Source organism: Neopsephotus bourkii, unplaced genomic scaffold, assembly GCF_033783945.1.
Source record: "Neopsephotus bourkii isolate Nb327-2 ecotype Australia unplaced genomic scaffold, CSIRO-AGI_Nbou_v1 NB_678, whole genome shotgun sequence".
In the NCBI taxonomy this organism is placed as follows: Eukaryota; Metazoa; Chordata; class Aves; order Psittaciformes; family Psittacidae; genus Neopsephotus; species Neopsephotus bourkii.
In genome coordinates this window covers 403,601-428,145 of record NW_026901177.1, presented here as the reverse complement: position 1 = coordinate 428,145, position 24,545 = coordinate 403,601, and the positions used below count along the sequence as shown (strand labels likewise).

General features: G+C 41.9%; 1 protein-coding gene across 1 annotated transcript; it reads left to right on the top strand.

Annotated features, from left to right (window-relative positions):
• The first annotated feature begins 4,135 nt into the window (after positions 1–4,135).
• Positions 4,136–18,789, top strand: RFC4 (replication factor C subunit 4). Its single transcript, XM_061353567.1, has 8 exons — positions 4,136–4,353; positions 5,015–5,093; positions 10,003–10,082; positions 11,260–11,379; positions 12,238–12,381; positions 12,667–12,787; positions 13,230–13,355; positions 18,697–18,789. Exons 1-8 carry the CDS (start codon positions 4,220–4,222, stop codon positions 18,787–18,789), a joined length of 897 nt encoding a protein of 298 aa, XP_061209551.1. The 5' UTR covers positions 4,136–4,219.
• The last annotated feature ends 5,756 nt before the right edge of the window (positions 18,790–24,545 follow it).

Here is a 24,545-nt window from a genome sequence, read left to right as displayed (position 1 = left end):
AAGAAGCTGTCCTGACATAGACTGGGGAAGTAGCCCATCTGTGAGTAGGACCATTAATACACCCTTATGAAAGAGTGTATGAAACAGGCCACTTAAAGAGAGAGGTCCTCTCCAGTATTCCCCTTTCAAATTGTAGCAATCTGTAGTTCATGGATTTTCTGAGTTCAGGTTTGCATTTCCCTGATCATATTTAACACTCCATTTCTTTATGAATTTGCCTAGTTATTTTTTTAATCTATTTATAATTTGATAGCCATAACATTTAGTAGTAACAACATTTGGAATTTAAAAATGCATTGTGTGAAAATAAGCAAACAAACAGACAAACTTCTTTTGGTTTTAAATCTGAATCCTGATTGTTCAATTTCAGGCCTGCCGTTCCTGAGAAGGAATGAGTAATCCCTATTCACATTATCCATCTTAGCCATGACTTTCCGTACAGTGATCATAACCCTCAGGCACTCTTTCCTGAGCTCAGCTGAATGCTGTCCTAGCTACTATCTCTTCATTTAAAAAAAAAAAAAAGAAAAAGAAAAAAGAAAAAAAACAATTCATACCTTTCAACATTCTTGCCATCTTGCTTTGAACCTTCCCTTGTTTACACAGCTTGCAGTGAAACCTACCAGTTTCAGTCTGCTGTGTTGCTTATATAATTCTGAGAGAAGCCTTCCAATGCTGAAAGTTATTAGACAAATGTTTGCATTAAACTTTGAAGAAAATCCATATACACCTATTTGTACTGCATTCTTTTCTTTCAACACTTTCCCCTTTTAAAACAAAGCCTGAATTTTTGACAAAGCTGTTGGACAGTGATCCTGTAATTTCTAGGGTCAGCTTACTTCCTAAATTCTATGCAGTTTATTTTAAGGAAGCCACTTACCCACTTCCAGTGTCATGAAAAAAACTCGAACTCATCACCCAGAAAGCATTAATATCAACTGGATGAACTGATTGATGAAGGCATGGCCAGGTCTGCAGGGCAGCAGGCAGAGTAACTTATAAAGACAGATGTCCTCCCCCTAATCAATTATCTTGTCCTATTACCATCCCTACCCCTTACCATCAAACGAGCTCTTGAACCCTCATGCCATAGTTGTACACCTACAAATGGCAACATAAGACTGGGAAGAAAGCAGACCAGACTTCCCATTTCGGTCAGTTCAAGCTGCCTTGGCAGTTCAATACTGCCCTGCCACCAAACAATGTAGTCTCCACCCATCCAACCACAAGCTCCCACTTTTACCTCCTGTCTTTTGTAGTAGTAGTGCAATGAATTGGATCATTTCACTGAGCTCCTGGCTCTATTTTGGATAACTGTGAAACTAGATCTGAGGTACTTGGAAGATACTAGGGTTCAAGTGTGGCTGGAGGATCTGGCTATGATGAAAACGAAGAAGGTTGCTTTCAATCAGTATCAGTAATGAGGCATGTGCCACTGGCATACTATATTTCTTAAAGACCAACACATCATAGGTTGTATAGTTTTATAAATAAAAATAGTCTTATATGAAAACAAATCCAGCATCCACCAAATGATTAGTAAATTAAAACTAAACTGGCTTTTCTGTGCATTAGAACAGCAGTTGCTATGGGCTACATCTGAGGAGCACTGATGAGGCTACTGAAAAACACAGCCTTTGCCATGGAAAAAACTATAGTCAAGTGAATGACTGAATCAAACTCATTATTTCTGAGTTTGATCTGTTGGACCTTAAGATGGTGAGTGAATGCAATTCAGTGGAATAGAGCAAGCAGAATTTTCAGTCCTTGTATATCTGAGGGAAAGGGAGAGAAAAACAGGGACCAAGACAGAGAAGCTTGCATTTCATTATTCCTGTCTGGAATTCTTAACTTAATGTTAAGACATTGTGTTAATGACACAAAAAGTTGTGTTACGAAGTTAAGTTCATGTAGCAGACAGGAAGTTCCACTGCTGAACTGAACCTGAGACTCATACATAGTTCACAAAATGCTCAAATGCCAGGTATATTTAAAGCGGCCCAATTAGGGAGTGGATCAAATATAGACCACTGAAGAGAATGAAGCTTTTTTACAGTTTCAGAAAGCAAGCTAATAAGTTCTAGCTGCTTTTCCATCCTTACCATTTCCAAGTTATCATGACTTAGAAGTACCAAATATAATCACAGTGGGAGAAAAAAAAATATATATAAAAAAGGCATTGTATTTTCATCTAGAACAAGACAACTTCAGTAATTATATGTGTAGGCACTTGCTGCTAAGGCTATGATCTGGATTTCATGCTTCAATGAATGCCAGATGAGAGGAAACAGCTTATTTAAAATTGTGCAGACAAAGATTATAGAGTTGCCTCACTGACACAATGAAGTATTTTCAGCCTAAATTCTTTCCTGTACCTCCTTTTTCAAAGATTGTTCTTCTGTTGCCATAGAGACCATTCTAAATCTTCTCCCTTGCATAGGTTCTATTCTGGGTAATCACTGCCATGGCTGCCCAGGCCACTCTGGCTGTGCCTCATGCCTAGGAGTAGCCAAGGTGAAATTGTAAAGCAGAACATCTGTAACCACACAATATACAGCTTCTGGCAGCAGAATTACTTCAGTTTTTTACCCACAATGCTGGTACACAATTGGGCATATAAGATGTAGCTACACAGTGCATGAAGCTACAGGTTGGGCAGAGAAAAGATTCACAGCAGCCCTGCAGAGAAGGACTTGGGGGTGTTGGTCAATGAGAAAATGCACGAGCCAGCTTCAGTGTGCGCTCACAGCCCAGAAAGCCAACCGTATCCGGGGCTGCATCAAAAGAAACGTGACCAGCAGGTTGAAGGAGGTGATCCTGCCCCTCTACTCTGCTCTCATGAGACTTCACTTGGAGTATTGTGTGCAGTTCTGGTGTCCTCAGCATAAAAAGGACATGGATCTGTTGGAACAAGTCCAGAGGAGGGCCACGAGGATGATCAGGGGACTGGAACACCTCCCACATGAAGATCGGCTGAGAAAGTTGGGGCTGTTCAGCCTGAAGAAGGCTGCTTGGAGACCTCATAGCAGCCTTCCAATATCTGAAGAGGCCCTACAGGGATGCTGGGGAGAGACTCTTCATTAGGGACTGTAGTGGTAGGACAAGGGGCAATGGGTTAAAACTTAAAACATGGGAAGTTTAGATTACATATAAGGAGGCAGTTCTTTACTGTAAGGGTGGTGAGGCACTGGAATGGGTTGCCCAGGGAGGCTGTGAATGCTCCACCCATGGTGGTGTTCAAGGCCAGGTTGGGCAGAGCCTTGTGTGACATGGTTTAATGTGAGGTGTCCCTACCCATGGCAGGGGGGTTGGAACTAGATGATCTTAAGGTCCTTTCCAACCCTAACAATTCTAAGATGTGCGCACGCATCACAACTGCCAAATCTACTAGGATGCAGTTTTGCTATTTAAAGGGAACTGCCACATCACATCCCTCATTATTCCCATGGCTTTACTGTAATGGAGATTACTAGAAGTAATGTGGAAACAAAAAAGATCCACTTTTCCTTCGCTAGTAGCTTTTGCACAAGAAACCCCTGCACCCGTACACCTGGGGGAGCTGCTCGCTTAGCGACAGCAAGGGCCGGGGCTACTTTTGGCAGCGAGGACCATACGATTACAAATCCTCAGGGATAGCCGGAGCTGGACAGGCCTGGGCCAGACCTCGCTGTCATGGGTTTCACTTCCAGAGACCCCCAAGACGCACCTCAGCCGCCAGGGCAAAGTGAGCAGCTCCTGCCTAACGCCGCAGCCTCCTGACAGTAAAGCCCTCTCTTCAGCTTGAGTTCAGCACTGCTTTTGTACAGCGGCTTAGGGCGTTTGGGAAGAACGGCCATGACCAACCACTAGGCGCCGGCACCCCGCCGGACCCGGACCCACCCCCCCCCGGATAGGAAGCCCAGCCATGACGTCCTGAGGTCCTCCCCCTTCCGCCTTTCACGCCAGGAGCGGGAGCATGCGCAGAGCTGCCGGCGGGCCCTGAGTTCCGAGGTGTTACGTAAGTGCCCGCCTCCGCGGTGGGGCCGAGCTCTGTGGTTGGTCCTGGGCAGGCGGAAGCGGCCCCGCCCCGGCCGGTGACGGGTTGGCGGGAAGGTCTGGCGGGAGCTGCCGGTGTGGTTGGTTGTGCTTGTGGTGTGGTGGGTTTGTGTGCGCGGCTGTGTTCGGCCTGACGGCTGGGCTGAGGTGGGGAGGCTGTGAGGTGAAGGAGACAGCTGGAGCCATGCAGGCCTTCCTCAAAGGCCCATCTGCCATCAGCACCAAGCCCCTCGCTGCTAAGGAGAGGGGTGCGGCCGGCGCAGCGGGGTGCAGCGGGGAGAGCAAGAGGCCTAAACCTATCCCCTGGGTGGAGAAATAGTAAGGGTTTTTCTGAGGCTTTGGGGTCGCTGGCTGGGGTTGCAGTTGCTGATCGCGGGTGGGGCTGGTTCTGGAGGGGTGTCTGGAAGAGGGAGTGGGTGTGTAGCAAGGGAGTTGTAGGTGTTTCCTCCTGGGAGAGCAGTTTTAACTTTTTTCTGTTATGGGGGAAAACCAGCACCATCAGTTGCTGTAAGAGCCCTTTGTTGGTGTTAGTGAGCAGAAGACGCCTCTCTTGCCCCTGTCAAGCTGTGCCCTTTCATCACTGTGGCTTGGTGTGAAAGTGTAGGAAATGTTTTAGTTTTGAGAAGCCTTTAACAGCTAACAAAGTGGTAAAATATTGCAGTCTGCAATACAGTTCTGCTTCTATAAACAGCTCAGGCAGGTGTTTACAATAGACAAACTGCTTCCTGAATAGGCAGATGATCTTCTTATGATTTTGGCCTCAACTATGAAATTGTAGAATCATAGAATAGTTAGGGTTGGAAAGGACCTTAAGATCATCTAGTTCCAACCCCCTGCCATGGCCAGGGACACCTCAAACTAAACCATCTCAGCTCTTCAGTACTTGATGTGATTGGAAAGGGAAGTGTTGTTTTTCTCAATTTCTGTTTTCTTCTGAAACTGTTAGCTAATGAATTGCATTTGATGTCTTCTTGTTTAGTCGCCCCAAAAATGTGGATGAAGTCGCCTTCCAGGATGAAGTTGTTGCTGTGCTGAAAAAGTCCTTGGAAGGTGCTGATGTGAGTGTAATAAGTGTGTTTAGGCAGAAACTTTGAAAACTTCTAACTCAGCAGTTGTCATTTTTGTGGTTTAACCACAGCTGACAACTAAGTACCACGCAGCTCATTCTCCTGCCCCAAGGCATGAGGAGGAGAATTGGGGAAAAGAAGTGAAACCCATGGGTTGAGATAAGAATAAATTTAATAATTGAAATAATATAAGAAGATAAGGGGGAAAAGAGGACTAAAACTAAAGAAACACAAGTGATACACAGTACAGCTCCTCAACAACCGCTGACCAATGCCCAGCCTGTCTCTGAGCAGCAATTGGTAGCTACCAGCCAACTCCTCCCAGTTGATATACTGAACATGATGTTCTATGATATGGAATAGCCCTTTGGCTAGTTCAGGTGTCTACTCCCTCCCCCAGCTTCTTGTGCCCCTCCTCACTGTCAGAGCACAGGAAAGTGAAAAGTCCTAGACTTAGGGTGAGCACTACTCAGCAGCAACTAAAACACTCGTGTGTTATCAACATTGTTCTCACACAATCCAAAACACAGCACTGTACCAGCTACTAAGAAAAAAATTAACTCTACCCCAGCAAAAACCAAGGCAATGATTTTTCCAGTGGTACTTTATGAACAAGCTAAGTGGCTTCCTCATAGCATGTTGCAAAATATGCATAAAATTTATGATGTTTCCAGCACTCTAACATTGTGAAATTGCCAGTTCTGTGAAGTAGTTTGAATCTTTCTGGAGAAAAACTCAGTTGATTTTCTTGTTAATAGTTTCAAATCTGGAAAGGCTTTTGTTGTCTCTATGCTACTTTTCAGATAGTACTTTTGACATTCCTGTTTAAGAGAAGAGGGAATTTTTTTTTCATATAAAAGTCTGGATTGCCAGTCATTCCTAAACAGTTCTAGTAATCTATCATTGCTTCTGTGAAACTGCTGAAAACGAAAACAAATACACTTGTTAGTCATAAGGGAAGTTTAAGTTACAAGTGCCACTTATAACAGTATATACTTACAACTTTACATGCTACTTAGATACCAATTCTAGAGTTTTGGGGTAAACTTTCTAAGTAAGTTTTCGGCTTTGAAAAGCTGAGTATGACAGTTGCACTAACTTCAGTGCAGTGTTTGCTTCTGTGACCTAAAGCGTTTTCAGTTGCATTTGTTTATACTTGCATTTGCTTTTGGATAAACATTTAGTAAATACTCGGTATGAACAATGTTTATTTCCTCCAAACCAGGTGAGAGGGAGTTGAAGGGACTGAAGGGAGATATAAAATAGGTAGCCAAGAGATGGCTGTGCTTTTCTGCAGATCTGGACAATTCCTCCCCTCATACATGATGAGATTTTTTGTTTGGTTGGTGGTTTTTGTTCCACATTTCGCCTAGAAGAGTCATTCTTGTGCTCCAAAAGCTGCTTCTGTTTTCATGGACTGCTAATGCCATGAAAGTGCTAGTGGAAGGGATTGGTAAGAATGTTCTGAAAATGATATTTGTGATATGGCTTTCTGCTCACAGAGATCTAAAAGAAACAATTTGGACCTTTCAGAGTTTTATTCAAGAAACCTTTCACTTGTAGTGTGCTCTAATGCACTATATGCACAGGTAGTCTTTGGTATTTGAAAATTTTACCTTAAGGCAATTTGCTCTGTAGTCCTGGTTTTGACTGATATGAACTTATTTCTATCTAAAAATATTAATTTATTCAGAACTTGCAAAAGCAGAAGTACCTTAAGTGTGAAGAGCCAAAATGGAGCTGGTGTGACAGAACTCAGGAAGACTTGTTATAATTTCTTTCTCTAGCTCGTGTCTCCAGATTCAATTTACTTTGAGAATGCTGTTGTAATGTGACCGTGTCATGTAGCATTGTACCCATAGAAATTTCTGTTTGAATAGCAGTGTTGCTATGTACTATATACTATGGATTTGTACAGTCGAGGTAGTTAGTAAGGAACTACTGACAGCTAAGGAGAAAGGAGGTGCTGCCGCTTACTTTGTCTGGATGTATCAGTTGTGGAACATCGCTTAGGTGATGGGTGATGAAGTTCTATTTTGAGCAACAGTTATTTAAAACCTTACAGCTTCTGGATCAGCAGTGTTTCTTAGATTATGAGCCTCTTATCCTTGTGTTGGCTTTATGCCTCCTGAGTTAAAAAGCCAAGTTACAACTTCTGCTTATGGTCACAAGCTTTGTATTTTGCCATAGCTACCCAAATCCAGCAAGGCATTTGAGAACAAAATCATGGAAGTGCTTTAAAATATCTGACACTTTTAAAATTTGGATATTTTATTAGTTCTTGAAAGGACTCATTCTGTCAAAAAGGCGAAAGTGTAATTCGAACTTTAAAGTGGCTGGTACTTATTTCAGAAGTTCTTACTGAATTTGGAGATCTGGTGAGATCAAAGAAACAGCTGTGACAATGATGTAGGTTTGTGTAATGTGCTTTATTTAAACCTTAGTATTGAAAATGGAAAGTGGGTCCTTTGTTGATTGGTCTCTATTTGTAGGCCTTGGTTTTGGAGCTGCTAAATGGAGCAGAACTTTTAAGTCCCTGATATATCTCCATTTGTAACAGCAAGCATCTGTCTTGTTAGAAACTGGGGAAACCAAAGTCCAAGTGTTTTTGAACTGGAGAAGCTGATTTCTGTCTTCTAAGACTGTTGATTTGTTCTTGTTTTTTTGCAAAGAAACTGAGAAGTGTCATAGTATTCTTTAGTTTTCATTTACTTCATGGTATCTTAATGACTGAAAAAAGAGAGGGGTAGGATTATTGTGGCAATTTTTCTCTTCACTTGTGCTGAAACTTCTAGAAAAGTAATTGGGGTTCACACTATATGCGGTAACTGTCCCATAAGCAGGGTGATGCCTGCAGGTTTGCTGCTTACGCCTGGCAAGCATGGAAAAATGGATAACCAGATCAGGTTGCAGCCTGTTTAAAAATACCGCCACCATTGCATAAAGGAGTAGGCTGTGCTTGATGGAAAAGTAGTGTAAATATTAGTGATAACTTTAGTGATAAACAAGCATAATTGAGGTTGTAGCACACATTAATAAAGTATGGATTTAATGGAATTAGAAACATTCTTATTAAAACTTTGTACCTGATAATGCTTGATTTGAGAACGAGGAAAATGTGAATTAGCATAGACCCATGAAATTATGAATCTCTGTGAAAATGCCTATCCTTGCAGTGTGTTAATAGTGGTTGGTGAATTTTCAGCTGACATTCAGTTAACACTTCCTTTCACTGGAACTTTCCTAAAAGATACAGGGGAGTAGAATTGTTGTGGCATCTAATCAAACTTGGAAAAGTGTTTGGTTGCACTAGGTACTGTTTACTTTTCAGTAACTAGGAAAACAATCAAATGATTGGTAGAGCAGGCAAAACTTGAAATGGATTTGTTTGCTATAAAATGATGGAAAATTGAAAATACTCTGTTCTTTTACAGTACATACGCACTTGAATCTGTTATCTGTGTCTTGCCCAGTTGTTAAAATGGGATGCTTGTTACCAAAGTGGCCCGTCTCTGTTTCGTTTTCTGATTATGGGTTTTGTACTTCTGCATTTTTCTCTGCTACTTGGATGTGTTTGGTTTTGCTGTTCCCATTCTGTCTACATTGCTTCCTATATTCAGCATAAAATTTTCTAATCTAATTTTAGTTGATCTTTTTTAAAAATAGAACCTTTATTAAGGGCTGAAAATCAAGTCCAACTGAGAGGTTTGTCTTTTTGCTATTGATCAGAGGGACTCTTAGATTCTTGTTCTAAGAATATAAACCTGGAACATCGCCCTGTCAAGGCAGCAGTTTTCAACTGCAGTCTGATAGCACAGAAAGCTGTAGTACAGAAAGTCTGTAGTATAGAAAGCTAGCACTCCTGTGCTAATTAGAAATCTTACTGATTTCAGCCAAAATGTAGTCATGGCTAACTTACACAAATTTGGTTTTTGCCAATTTATGTGTTGCTCTGATATATGTTAAACAGGCTTACACTGTTCCTCTCACTGACAGACTTTTGGCAACTTTTAATTTATTCCAGCTGATGAATTCCAGACATCTAGCAGATATTTAGTTGTATTCTCAAACTGTGAGATTTTATGCTTTGTGCTGCTAAATGTCATCCTATAATCATTACTGCAGTCTTTGCTGTGCCTCTTTGGTCCTCCTGTGTCATCCTGTTTCTTTAACGCATTCCTATTTTTCATGCTGAGGTTATTAATTAAATTATTTGAAAGATCAGTTAACCTAATGTCTTAAAGAAATTAGGTTAAGAATCTGGTGTCTTGCTTCAAAAAATCCTTGGAAGGATGTAGGAATTTGCCAGCACTATGCTGGCAGTCCGGTCAGTCCTTACAAGCATCCCTGTGATTAGTGTTAGGCTATGTCTGCATTGCACTTACCGCATTCTCAAGCTACCTTGTATTTACTGAAGTTAAGTTAATGACAGCACAGAATTCTTGGCATGGCTTGAATATGTGGAGGTGAGAAAGTAAGGGATAGTTAACATGTGACAGGTTTTGAGACACCTGCACTACTAATATTACCCAGACTATTTCAGGGACATTCTTGGATAAATTTGCATGTCACTGCAGTCATAACAGTAAGTTCTGTAAGCTTTAGTAATCTCAAACATGACCTGAAGGGAATATATCAAAATAAAATATAAACCAAAGTATTAATTTTGGTAGAACATAACACCAAATAACAACTTGTTCATGCTGTGTTGTAAACAGCAACCATTTGTCCTCCTTTACAGCACCATTTGTAATGACCTAAAAGTGAAAGACTTGATATTATTTACCAGGAAGAGTAGGTAGTTTATGGTCTATGAGGTGCACAGATTTTCAGTAGGTGTTCCTCTTTGTGGTTTGTTTTGTTTGTTTGCTTTTCATAAAATGGTGTGTTACTGTTTCAGCTTCCCAATCTGTTGTTCTATGGCCCACCTGGAACTGGAAAGACTTCCACTATTTTAGCAGCTGCTAGAGAACTCTATGGGTAAGCTGGAGTCAAGTTGCTTTGGTGTAATCAACTATCACATGTCTTCTAATCATGTGATGGAGTGTCTCTGGCCATTGCCTGCTCTTACGTAGCTTCTAGATCTTTTTCAGGAGTACCCTCACACTGTAATTCAGCTCTAATATGAGATTTCTTTCTCTTTTGTCCTGTCACAAATCTTTGCTTTCTGTTACTAATACAGACTTACAATACTTCAAACTAAGAGCCTTACAACTCTGTAACAAAGAGTATGAAAAAAAAGGCTTGCATATGTCTTACTGAACTTTGTAAAGGGGTCACAATTTTAATGGAATATTCAGTAAGCTGATAGCTACACCTAGATCTCAAAGTACTTCATAAAATGCCTGAATTGTAGTCTTTTTGTTATGCACCATTGGATTGTGTCTAGAAATAATAGTGGGAGTCTAAAATTCAGCATGTGTGTGTTCATCAGCTCACTTGTAGCACTTGGGGGTTTTGAGTAGTGAATTCAGTGACCCAAAAGAAAAAAAAAAAAAAGGATGAAAAGGTGGTTTGATGTTACAATCAAATCTAATTCTAATGCTGACTTTAGTGCCTCTCCCCACCACCCCCCGTCATTGTTTTTATTTTTTGACTCATGTTGCTTTTTAGAGAGAACCACTTCTATTTTAATAGTAGGAAGACAGTTTCATGTTTTACATCTATTTGAATTCCCAGAACTTAAAATCCACTGGCTGGTTTGTTTTTTAAATCAGAGGTGCTGCTGTATAGTATTGCTGCTAAACACTGTCTGTATTATACTTTATAGACGTTTCTTTCTGGTAGCATTGCAATGGCAGAGCCCTACCAGTGACTGTATCTGAGCATTTTACTTGTTCTTCCATGTTGCTCACAACATATAAGTAGAAAGGCATATTATATAGTGCTCTGAACTTATGAAGCCAACTTCCTGCTTTCTTTTTCCTCGATAACTGGTGTAATTTTACACCTCATTGTTTTTCATAGTCTGGGACGCAACTGTAAAAATAACTAATGGAAAGTCATACCTCAACTGCCTTTTAACGAGGCATGTTATTTAGTAATGCTGGCAAAAATAATACCTGCTGTTCAGAAAGCCCAGAAGGGTTATTGAGATACTTTATAATGCATCATTACAAGAACTAACAACTAATATGTTGTAATAAAAATTTTGCAGTCCTGAATTATTCCGGCAAAGAGTCCTTGAGTTAAATGCCTCTGATGAACGTGGAATCCAAGTAATTCGGGAAAAAGTGAAGGCTTTTGCTCAACTTACTGCATCTGGAAGCCGTTCAGAGTAAGTGCTTAGGACAAAGCCTGTGGTTCTTTTTTGTTTATAATTCTAATACAGATGATGGGTCAGCACTGCCCAGGAATTTGCAACACAGTGCTTGGACTAAGCTTTGACTTCATGTAATTTCATGTTGAGAGTTTGAATACCTGGGAGGAAATTTTGCCAGTTCTGTTAGAGTTAGAGGCAGACAGGGAAAACCCCAAAAGATCAAGTCTTCTGGATTTGGTGATAGGTAATTGCCTTTGTAAATGTAGTCTGACTAACATAGAAAAGCTTCTGTGGGTAAATTTTGGTGGAAGTTGTTTCTCTAGTATGTCTAATCTGCAGCATTACTTACAAGATGGGTGCTAGTTTCTAAGATGCTAACAAGATTCTGGTGTAAGGTGGCGAGAAGGCCTGTGTGGGTGAAGCCAATATGTGTGGAAAAAACAGATAGTGGAAAGTAGCAGAAAGAGACTGCATGCCAGGACTATCTGGCAAGAAGTGGTCTTATGTACTGTTAGTCTGTTGCAGTGTTCTTTGAAGTTCAGGAAATCAGGAAGCTTGGAAAAGAAGAGCCGCATTAGTTATTGAAAGAAGAAACTTAAAGCAAGAGTACATATTCTTGAGGACATTTGGTAGTATTAAAGCATCAGCCTTTCTATGGGAACTCAGTCCCCCCCTTTATTACAATTACCAGTCCATAATCAGAAAAAAATTAACTGAGTATGTTCTATTTGTCAGGTATACATAAATGAAGTATGACTTGCTGTTTGCACTGGTATGGAGTTTTTGTTGTTTGGTTGGTTTTTGGTTTGATTTGGTTTTTAGCTTGGTCTATACGTTGCTTGTCTCCTGGATAAAAGATTTCTTATTTTTCAGTGGTAAAGTTTGTCCTCCTTTTAAAATTGTAATCCTGGATGAAGCAGACTCAATGACTTCAGCAGCTCAAGCAGCCTTAAGGCGCACAATGGAGAAAGAATCTAAAACAACACGTTTCTGCCTTATTTGTAACTACATCAGCAGGTATATGTGGAATTTGTTGCTTATTTGGATTTATTGACATTTTTCTTCTGTAATTTCTTCCTGCCCCCTCTTGCTGAGAGATTGACCTACAGTTTTCAGTTAGAGATCTAGTAGAGGTGTAGCTATGTGAATATAAGTCTGAGCACAATGTTTAGGTTTCAACTTGTGTTTTTCACAAAGTTGTGGGTTTAAGGTTATTTTGCCTTTTTCTGTCTTGATAGCTTTGTCTGTATGAACTTGACCCATGCATTCATTTACCAAACACTTAACCTTCCTTTCTTTCAGAATAATTGAACCTTTAACATCTCGATGCTCCAAATTCCGCTTCAAGCCTTTGTCAGACAAAATCCAACAGCAGAGGCTGTTGGATGTTTCTGAGAAGGAACAAGTAAAAATCAGTAATGAGGTAACTTCTTGATTGCCGTGTAATTTTATTGCTTAATACGGTTCATAATTGCATTGCACTGAAAGGGGCTAAGTTTCCAGACTTCTCAGTTGTATTTAGAGGAAATATATAACCTCATTTAAATGTTATTCTCCTTCCACAGATGGGTTGAATTTTAAGTCTTCCTAAAATCAGAGAAATGTCCATCAGAGAAAACAAGCAAAACTATAGGGCTTTTTGTTATGTGCTGAGTATACTTGCATTATACTGTGCTTCATTATGAAATCGCCATCACACGTTTATAAAAGTAGAAAGGTTGCTTTGTAACTTGTGTATTGTGCCTGTCTGTGACCATCTGCTCTAGACATTGTTTGATGTTTTAAAATCAGTGTTCTGAGAAAGCTTACTGTGTTTTAATTAACAGTAAACATGTAACTTGGCATTTTCTGACATTATTTTCCAGGCAGTGTCTTACCTTGTTAAAGTGTCAGAAGGGGACTTAAGAAAAGCAATTACTTTTCTTCAAAGTGCCACTCGCCTAATGGGTGGGAAAGAGATCACAGAGAAGATAGTCACTGAAATTGCTGGGGTAAGCCATGCTTTGGTTTCTTCTGTAATTAGTCTGGAAAGCATTTATGTAGCAAGTCTGCTGACTACCTGTATCTACTTTTGCTCAAAGTTTGACTAAAAAATTGTTTTATACTCATTCGTATTGCAGTATGGTGCCAATACATACCACCAGAATTTTAAAGATGGCCTGGTTTTGTACATTTATTATATATCAAGTTTCTAACAACTTATTCTCTGAGTCATGGAAATCTGTAAAATAGTCTTATAATTGAAACTGAAGTTGAAATATTCTGCCCGTGAATGCAAAATGTATTGCCTTTTGTGGGACAGTGGACTAGAACATCTTTTTGGCACTTTTATATATGTGTATATTTATAGGTATGTGGGTGTATATAAGTATAGATCATTGCAAAATATGGTTTAGAAACACCACAGGGGAGTAGCTTTCAGTAGCAGCTCATTTTCCCCTAACACAGTAACACCTAACTCATTTTAACGCTGTTCACAGTGACAGCGCCTCTTCAAAGATGTTGCTTTTTAGCAAAACAGCAGAAATTTCTTCTAGAATGACATAGATAAAACTGACGGGGACAAGAGAAACCTGAGAGGACATACATTTAAATAAGACTTTTGTGAAGGTGTTCCTATAGCAACAGAACAATTACCCTCTAAAGCAAGAAACGTGAGATCAGGAGTTGAGGAGCTGAGAAATAAATAGGCTTTAATGATGGACACACTTCCCTTGAAGGTGCTGCCATTGTAGTTAATTGTGAGCACTGTGAGGTTCTCACTTTGATGGAACCAGAGGCTATTGCAACTGTGTATGTTTTACAGACCAGTTTTAAACAACTTCCTTAGTGAACTTCTCATTCAGTTTTGTGTATCTGGCTGTAGGAAAGAGCTGGATTTCACTTACGGATATCTGTAAATCACAATTTCAGAGAAACCTGGCAGAAGCTGACTAATGATAGGAAAGAAAAGCATGAAATTCCATTATTGAATAATGCTTGTATAAACCTGTCCTCGGTTCAGCTATAGCAGTCATTTTTCTCTTTTTTAGTGGCGGGTGCAGTGCTGTGGTTTTGACTTTCAGCCTGGGAACAAGGCTGATAACACTGATGTTTTTAATTGTTGCTAAGTAATGTTTACTCCTACCAAGGACTTTGAGTCTCATGCTCTGCCAGGGAGGAGAGGAAGTCGGGAGAAAGCAGAGACAGGACACCTGACTCAAACTAGCCAAAGGGGTATTCCATACCACAGCATGTCATGCCCAGTATATAAACTGGGGGGAGTTACCCAGCAGGGGCTAGATTACTGCTTGGGTTGGCCTGAGTATCAGCGGGTGGTGAGTGGTTTGTATTCTCTCCCCTTTTTGTTTCCCTTACCATTACTATTATTGGTGGTAGCAGTAGTGATTTATGTTATACCTTAGTTACTGGACTGGTCTTATCTCAACCCGTGGGAGTTACATTCTTTTGATTCTCTTCCCCATCCCTCTGGGAGCTGAGGGGATGAAGAAGTGGGGGGAGTGAGTGAGCAGCTGCATAGTTCTGAGTTACCAGCTGGGTTTAAACCATGACAAAACCAAAGGAACCCAACTTTACATCTTCATAAAGACTTCAGGGTCTTGGTTGTACATAACTTTTGTGACCCTGGAGTGAACTTAGTCCAAAAGATAAAAATAAAGAAGCTTTGAAACCAAATGGTCCAGGTAGTCAGCAGGAATGACAATGACTAGAGGAGAACATGGGCAGTGCTTCCCTGCTCAAAGCCAAATAATGACAGGATTCTGATTTATTGTCTGATTGTGTTGCATTGTGCTTTTTGAGTATGTCCCTGGTGTGTCACTGGAGAGAAATGACTTGCTGTTTCACTTAGTTATAGAATGGTTTTGAAAACCCTGGCTGATCTAATTGTTGAAGTAGGCCCTCCACTTAGTGCCCTGAATAAGTGTGTTTATGATGATGACTTCGGCAATTCACTATCACTGTATTGTTTTTATTTTAATATAGAATCATAGAATCATAGAATCATAGAATAGTTAAGAGTTGGAAAGGACCTTAAGATCATCAAGTTCCAACCCCCTGCCATGGGCAGGGACACCTCGCTCTAAACCATATTACCCAAGGCCTCGTCCAACCTGGCCTTGAGCACCGCCAGGGGTGGAGCATTCACAACCTCCCTGGGCAACCCATTCCAGTGCCTCACCACCCTTACAGTAAAGAACTGCCTCCTTATATGTAATCTAAACTTCCCCTGTTTTAAGTTTTAACCCATTGCCCCTTGTCCTATCACTACAGTCCCTAATGAAGAGTCCCTCCCCAGCATCCCTACAGGCCCTCTTCAGATACTGGAAGGCTGCTATGAGGTCTCCACGCAGCCTTCTCTTCTCCAGGCTGAACAGCCCCAGCTTTCTCAGCCTGTCTTCATACAGGAGGTGCTCCAGTCCCCTGATCATCCTCATGGCCCTCCTCTGGAGTTGCAGCAGTTCCATGTCCTTTTTATGTTGAGGACACCAGAACTGCACACAGTACTCCAAGTGAGGTCTCTTGAGAGCAGAGTAGAGGGGCAGGATCACCTCCTTCAACCTGCTGGTCACACTCCTTTTGATGCAGCCCAGGATATGGTTGGCTTTCTGGGCTGCAAGCACACACTGCCGGCTCATGTTCATTTTCTCATCAACCAGCACCCCCAAGTCCTTCTCTGAAGGGCTGCTCTGAATCTCTTCTCTGCCCAACCTGTAGCTGTGCCTGGGATTGCTCCGACCCAGGTGTAGGACCTTGCACTTGGCATGGTTAAACTTCATAAAGATGGCATCAGCCCACCTCACAAGCTTGTCAAGGTCCCTCTGGATGGCATTCCTTCCCTCCAACATATCAACCGAACCACACAGCTTGGTGTCATCGGTGAACTTGCTGCGGGCGCACTCAATCCCACTGTCCGTGTTACCAACAAAAATGTTGAACAAGACCGGTCCCAACACCGATCCCTGAGGGACACCACTCGTTCCTGGTCTCCAGCCGGACATTGAGCCATTGACCACAACTCTTTGTGTGCAGCCATCCACCCAGTTCTTTATTCACCGAGTGGTCCATTCATCAAATTGGTGTCTCTCCAATTTAGAGACAAGGATGTCGTGTGGGACAGTGTCGAACGCTTTGCACAATTCCCAGTAGATGACGTCAACTGCCTCACTCGTGTCCATCAGTTCTGTACCCATGTCACAGAAGGCCACCAGATTGGTCAGTCAGGATTTCCCCTTGGTGAAGCCATGCTGGCTGTCACCAAGCGCCTTGTTGTTTTTCATGTGCCTTAGCATGCCTTCCAGCAGAATCTGCTCCAAGATTTTGCCAGGCACAGAGGTGAGACTGACTGGTCTGTAATTGCCCTTGTCATCCATTTTCCTCTTCTTGAAAATGGGGGTTATATTTCCCTTTTTCCAGTCGTCGGGAACTTCACTTGACTGCCATGATTTTTCAAATATGATGGCCAGTGGCTTAGCAACTTCATTTGCCAGCTCCTTCAGGACCTGTGGATGGATTTCATCAGGACCCATGGACTTGTGCACATTCAGATTTTTAAGATGGTCTCGAACCAGTTCCTCTCCTACAGTGGGCCCAAGGTCTTCATTCTCACAGTCCCTGCGTCTGCCTTCCAAGACTTGGGTGGTGCGGTCAGAGCCTTTGCTAGAGAAGACCGAGGCAAAGAAGTCATTCAGAACCTCAGCCTTCTCCAAATCCTGTGTAGCCAGTTCACCTGAGAGCTTCCTGAGGGGGCCTACATTCTCCCTAATCTGTTTTTTATTTGCTATGTACCTGTAGAATCCCTTCCTGTTATCCTTAATATCCCTAGCCAGGTTTAATTCTAACTAGGCCTTAGCTTTCCTAACCTGGTCCCTAGCTTCCCGGACAATATCCCTGTACTCTTCCCAGGCCGCCTGTCCTTTCTTCTACTTTCTATAAAACTCTTTTTTCATTTGAATTTTCCTCGGGAGCTCCTTATCCATCCAAGGAGGTCTCCTGGCCCTCCTGCTGCACTTCCTTCTAGTTGGAATGCAACACTCCTGAGCTTGTAGCAGGTGATCCTTGAAGACCAACCAAGAGTCTTGAGCCCCCCTGCCCTCTAGGGCTATATCCCATGGAACCTTACTAAGCAGGTTCCTGAAGAGGCCAAAGTCTGCTCTTTTGAAGTCTAGGGCAGTGAGCTTGCTGCACGCTCTTCTCACTGTCCTAAGGATCTCAAATTCAACCATCTCGTGGTCGCTGCATCCAAGGCTGCCCTGGAGTGCCACATTTCCAACGAGCCCTTCCCTGTTGGTGAGCACAAGGTCAAGCATGGCACCTCTCCTTGTCGGTTCCTCTATTACTTGCAGAAGGAAGTTGTCTTCCACACAATCGAGGAACCTCCTGGATTGCTTGTGCCGGGCCGTACCGTCATTCCAACAGATGTCAGGGTGGTTGAAGTCACCCATGAGAACGAGGGCCTGTGAGCGTGAGGCTTTTCCTATCTGCCTATAGAGTGCTTCATCCGCAGATTCCTCTTGATCAGGTGGTCTATAACATATCCCCACAGTAATGTCTCCCATCGCTGTTTTCCCTTTAACCCTGACCCACAAGCTCTCTGTTATCTGCTCACCTGTCCCCAGACAGAGTTCCATACACTCCAGCCTATCCCTAACATAAAGGGCAACTCCCCCTCCGCGCCTGCCAGGCCTGTCTTTTCTAAAGAGTCTGTAACCTTCCATTCCAACACTCCAGTCATAGGAGCCATCCCACCATGTTTCTGTGATGCCTATAATGTCATACCCCCGTAGACGAGCACACATCTCTAATTCCTCTTGTTTGTTCCCCATGCTACGGGCATTTGTATAGAGGCATCTGAGCCGAGCTCCAAATGAAGCCGGCTCATTGGCTGGAGCAGCCGGAATATCTCTGCATTGGTCCAAGCATTTATTATAGGTGCTGGCAACTGACTGGGAGTGTTGGGATGGAATGATGCCCCCCTCCCCCAACACATCTAGTTTAAAGCCTCCTTGACCAGTCTGGCAAGCCTCCTACCAAAACTGCCCTTCCCCTTCTTTATCGGACCAGCTCCACCAGCCCCCGCTAGACCTGGCCTACAAACTTGGGTCCCAAGTACTGTCACTGCTGTAGGACAAACAACACCACCATTACAGCCTAGCTTTGACTCTTAGAATTTAGGTAGTTTTAGTTACATACTTGCTTGAAAGGGGTTGGGTGTGTAGAGGAATGAAACCCTAAAATGGTTTCCTTCATAAACAGTTTGTAACTGTTACTGTAGCATCAACTTCAATTTAAGCTTACAGAGTTGAAATTAAGAAATGTAACTTCTTGTTACAGGTCATCCCTAGAGAAAAAATTGATGAACTGCTGTCTGTCTGCTGGAGTGGTTCATTTGAGAAACTGGAAACACTGGCAAAGGTAGTACTCTAGCCTGAATGTTTTTCTTGGTTGCTGCCCTTTGAATCCTTTGTTGCTGGGCTGAAGAATGTTTGGCCTCAGGTGTGGATGCCCCACAGGGTCACAAGTCCTGACAGCAAACCTGCTCCAGAGTGGGCTCCTGGCAGGAGGCTGTTCCAGCATGGGCTTCCCACAGGATCATCCATGGGCTGCAGATGGAGATTTGCTCCACTATGGACCTCCATGGGCTGCAGAGCACAGCCTGCCTCACCATGGTCTGTATCATGGTCTGCAGGGGAATCTCTGCTTCGGCACCTGGAGCACCTCCTCCCTTCCTTTTGCATTGGCCTTGGTGTCTGCAGAGCTGTTTCACTCACATGTCCTCACTCCTCTCTCTGGCTGTAGTTGGTGCTGTTTAGTAACTTTCTCCCCTTCTTAAATACATTATCCCAGAGGTGTTACCACCATTGCTGATGGGCTCATCTTTGGCCAGTGGCAGGTCCATCTTGAAGCAGCTGGCAATAGCTCTGTCAGGCACAGGGGAAGGTTCTGGCAGCTTCTCACAGAAGCTACCCCTGTAACCTCTGCCAAAACCTGGCCATGCAAATCCAATATAACTATTTCCTGATTTTATTTGTTTTTGTCAACTAAAGTTCCGTTATAGTTGTCACTATTATCACTTGTAGGGAAGGTGCCTTCATTGGTTCACTATTGAGATTCATGTGTGTAGCAGAGGCATTGCACATTATAAGCAGCATTGAGAAGACGCGTTCATTGAGATATCCCATATGGACATCAGTTAGCAGGACAGGACATAGGTGAAAGGCAAAAGAGAAGTTTCAAGGGCAGCAGTGCTGAATGCCCACTGACTCTAAAGCTTTTGCACACATAGACCCTTTTTATAGCACTTTGCTTGCATGCTGTCTTATGACATATAGCACAAGCTTATATCTTGCTGAGAAATGCTACTATACGTGTATACTGAGGTCTCTCTGAGGATGAAAGGAACATACAAATGAGCATATTACTAATGTAATAAAAAGATGGAAATGGGTGAAAGATAAACATTCTGTGAGAAATGGGAAAACCAGTAAAGACCAGAGTGTTTAGAAGAGTGTTTAGAAAGGGTAATTCTGAGGTTTGCTTTATACAATATGGAAATTAGTTTTGACAGTAGAATTTCTATTTACTTAAATTTGGGGGAAATCTGGACAATGCGCATTCTTATGTCTGTGTTACTTATCAAGCCTAGATACAATCAGTAGTTAAAGAGAAAGCAGTAAAATAAATCCAGATCAACAGTGCTGGGAAAGTATAAAATGCCTGGATGTGAGAAGATTTGTCAAATTCTTTGATATGAAAGGGAACTTGCCTAATGCTGTAAAGTCCTAATGACCTCTGAAAATGTAAACAGGGAATTGCAGCCTCATTTAAACGTTAATTAAAAGAATTGAACTTAAATGGTTCAGAGAGACAAGAAATTGAAAATTCCGAAGATTAAATTATTCTTTTCATGGGTCAGACTACATGGTTGTGCAGTACATATGCCTCTGTTGCTGTGGGCTGCAGGAAGAGCTCCTTGAGGGACAAAGACCCTCTTCACCTCTCCCACCTCTCTCCAAATTACACTGGCACAATCATATGTGTCTGATTGTCTCAAAAGCTGTACGGTTCACGCAAAGCTTTCTTCTTTATACATAAAAGTAATTATTTTAGCATTGGTAATCTGATTTCCCTATGTCCCTTTTCCTTCATACACTTTATATGGATAATTATAGCTGTTAGTCCCAGTCTGCAGCCCAGTGACCTCAGAAGTTCCTCTAAGGCTGATTCTTTCCATCTGCATAGAACATAAAGTGGGTTTGCAGCTGCTTTTCTAGTCTTGTGGCTAGAGTGAGAAAAATACCTAGGTGATGCAACACTAGCTTAAGTGGAATGAGATTCATCTTCCCAACACAGTCACATTACTTTTTTGAACCTTGGTGAATCACACAGTTACAACTGGCCAAATGTTTTAATACTCTGTATTGAAATGAGTAGAATTGCTGTCCTGAGCTCAGCTCTAGCAGTCATTTTTCTCCTTCTTAGTAGCTGACGCAGTGCTGTTTTCAGCTTTAGCCTGAGAACAATGTTGATAACACACCAATGTTTTTAGTTGTTGCTCAGTAATGTTTACTCTGATCAAGGACTTTACAGTCTCTTGCTCTGCCAGGGAGGAGGGGCATGGGAAGCCAGGACAAAGCAGAGACAGGACACCTGACCCAGACTAGCCAAAGGGGTATTCCATACCACAGCACAACATGCCCAGCATATAAACTGAGGGGAGTTACCCAGAAGGCCCAGATTACTGCTCGGCTCGGGCTGGGTATTGTTTGGTGGGTGGTGAGAAGTTACATTCTCTTCCCGTGTTATTTCCCTTATCATTATTGTTATGGGTGGTAGCAGTAGTGGTTTATGTTACACCTTAGTTACTGGACTGCTCTTATCTCAGCCCATGGAAGTTACATTCTTTCGATTCTCCTCCCCATCGCTCCAGGAGTGGGGGGAAGAAGGTGAGGAGTGAGCGAGAGCTGTGTGGTTCTGAGTTACCGGCTGGGCTTAAACCATGAGAATTGACAATACACAGTTGAGTGTCTAAGCTCTCCATACCTTGAGTACCCAAAATATGACTCCTAATAATCAGCATTCTGAGCAAGGTGACATTTAAGCTTATTATTAAGAGGCACTGAAGGAGGAAGAAGGGAGCAACTCTGCCTCTAATCTTAGCCACCAGCTAGGGGAAAAGATGGGCACATCTGAAGCTCTGGGTCATCATTTACAGATGAATTAGGTATTTTGCACATTTGGAGATGGGTGACTCATTCAAACATTGTCCCCAGGTTGTGGAAACTTCTAGTCTCCAAAGTCCTCTGAGCTCAAGGGCATCTGGCTCTTAGGAATTAGATGGCTTTCGTCACCTCAAGTCTTCTGTCCTCTGTGTCTAAAAAGGGAAAATTTAGATAATTAATCTCCAGAGAGCTTCTACCATTCATGTACTTAACCTGGAGAGAGAAGTATTTTAAATGCTCTATTTCCTCGGTATTTCTGAGTATCGTTTTTCCTCAGCATCCATTTAGGAAATGCGGCAACTGGTGCAAACCTGATTCTAAACTGCCGCTCCAGTCAACACTGAAGGAATGTAGCCAAGAGCTTAGATATGAAAGCAAAGACTCTTTGCAGTGGATGTCTTAAGCTGGGTCACTGTTAAATTCTGTGAGGTGGCTGTGTTTCTTCACAATTTAAGTTTGCATTTGTCACAGCAAGTTCCTTCTGAGTGGGACAAGTTGGTTGATCTCCTTTCCAGGGGCTTCTTGGTGGTTTACAGGGATTTAGGCACTGTATCTGCTGTCAGTGCCCAGGTGCTAGCAGTGGGAGCCTGCAGGGTGGCCTCTGAGGAGAGGCCAGGTCTGTCTCAGACAGTTTCATCTGGTGCCTGCTGACTCCAACGGACCCATTGCAGGGCAGGGCTGGCCTTGTCAGCCAAGTGGGTGGTGCCCCTGGAGAAATGTGTTTTAGAAAGGAAGAAAACACTGCACAATCAAGGGAGGAGTGTGGGAAAAAAGGTGAGGAACATCTCTGCAATCACCATCAGCAGAGAAGAATGAGGGGGAGGCAGTGCTCCAAACACCAGAGCTGAGATTCACCTACAGCTAGTGCAAGAAGCAACGACAAAGCAGATAAGCACACCACAGTCCATGGATGACCCTGTGCTGGAGCAGGTTCATCCTAAAAGACTGCAGCCTGTGGAGAGGCCACACACTGGAGCAGGGGAAAAGTGAGAGGAGGAGAAGCTGCAGAGAGGAACTCTGTCTTTATCTTAACCCAAGGTGTTTTCTGTCCTGTTTTCTGCCCCTGTCCTATTGCGGAGAGGTAGTGAATAAGCAGCTGTGTGAGTGTGAGGCTAACCAAGGTTACACTTCCCACTCTCCAACTATTCTTTAAGTCGATTTGATTTGATAATGTACTTGGCACTCTCTTCCTGGCACAAAGTTCCGGAGATGCAAAATTCTATATCTTTTTTTAAGAGTGTAAGAACATGGAAAGGTAGAATTATCCTCCTGCATGTAACTATCACACTATCATCTTGAGCTGAAATGTCAGTGCAAGACGTTAAAGAATATTTGATAGGATTATAAGCATCAAATTTCTGGTGGAATTAACTGAAGTGTTCTAAAGATACTGAGAAAAGAAATAAACGGATTTATGAACTATGCTGTATCATACCTTCCTAAAACTGCTTCATGACTGGAAGGTGGTTAACGTGGCAGTGATTTCTCACAGAGTTTTGCACAAAATCTGAAAAACTGTAGCCAGTCATCTCTCGTGGCCTCAGGAGAAGGACTTGTAAACATGTGGATAAATATGAGAGTGGGGCCACAATTACTTTAGTAACAGAAACATCTATTACAGTTCTTGAAACATGTAAATAGTACTAATCAAGTTGATACACTCTTCTGGATTTCAAAAAGGCATTTATTAAGATCCTTTTCCAGTCCCTCTTCAAGAAATTCAGCTGTAATAGCAAAGGAGGTAAGGCCCTCAGGTGGATGAGCAAGTTATTAAGTTATGGGAAACAAAAGAAAGAATTATTACTTCGTTTCCATAGTAAAGAGACGTTATAAATAAAACTCAGGAGTCTATGCCAGAGACTGTTATTCACTATATTCATAAATGATCTGGAAAGAGTTCTATGGCGAGGTTTGCTGATGATACCAACATTAATAAAGAATGGGTGTTAACAATTGTAAAAAGAAAAGTTGTACAACACTACGGGGCTTGGAAATGAAATGGGATATAAATGAAATTATGTGCAAGTGAAACACATATAAAAATATAAATTTGTATATACAATTACGTTTTCTGAACCAAGTATTAGTGTTTGATAACAGCTCTTAGGAATGAGAAAGTTATGAAAATGTCAGTTCAAAACACTGTGGCAGTGAAGAAAAGCAAATGAGATGTTAGAAGTTGTTAGGAATTGAATAGAGAGCAAAACAGAATAATAATCATTTAAAATCATTATGCTGCTGTATAAATCCATTGCATACCTGCAACTTGAATCCTATTCAAAGTTCTGCCTTTTTTTGTCCACTTGCATGTCAAAATTCATATGGTAGCAAAGTAATAATATTGTATAATGTAGCTGTGTTTTGAAAAAAGGCTGCAAGGATAAGCAAAGTTATAAAAGATGTTTCTATTTTATAAGAAATTACTACATATAGGGGAACTTTTCAAAAAAGGTATCAGAGGGGAATCACAAAAACAGTCTAAAAAACTGAGTTATATGAATAACTGTATAGGAAGTTATTTCTGTCTTACTTATCCTGTAAGTGAATCAAACGAAACTAACAGGTGTCAGGCCTAAAGATGTCCAGAGTAGACACTTTACATAACACAAAGGTAAGATGCTAATCTATTTGTTACAAATTATCACAGACACTAAATTTGACATATACTCGAAAAGGGAATTGACAGATGCAAAGAAGCAAGATCTCTTTAAAACTATTCAATACAAACCATTACCATGGGCACAAGGAGTCATCCAGACAGGACCTGACACATTGAGATGAAAGACTGTGGAAAAGAATAATGCAAATTTAAAGTACTATCTTTGGGAAAGTGGCTCTGGATACTAAACTAAATCCCATACTGTCACTTGTATGTTTATTTACTGAGTTGGTAAACAAGCAGCATTTGTTATAATTGACTTGACTCAGTGCAGAGTAAACTACCAAGCTTCCTGCTGCTTT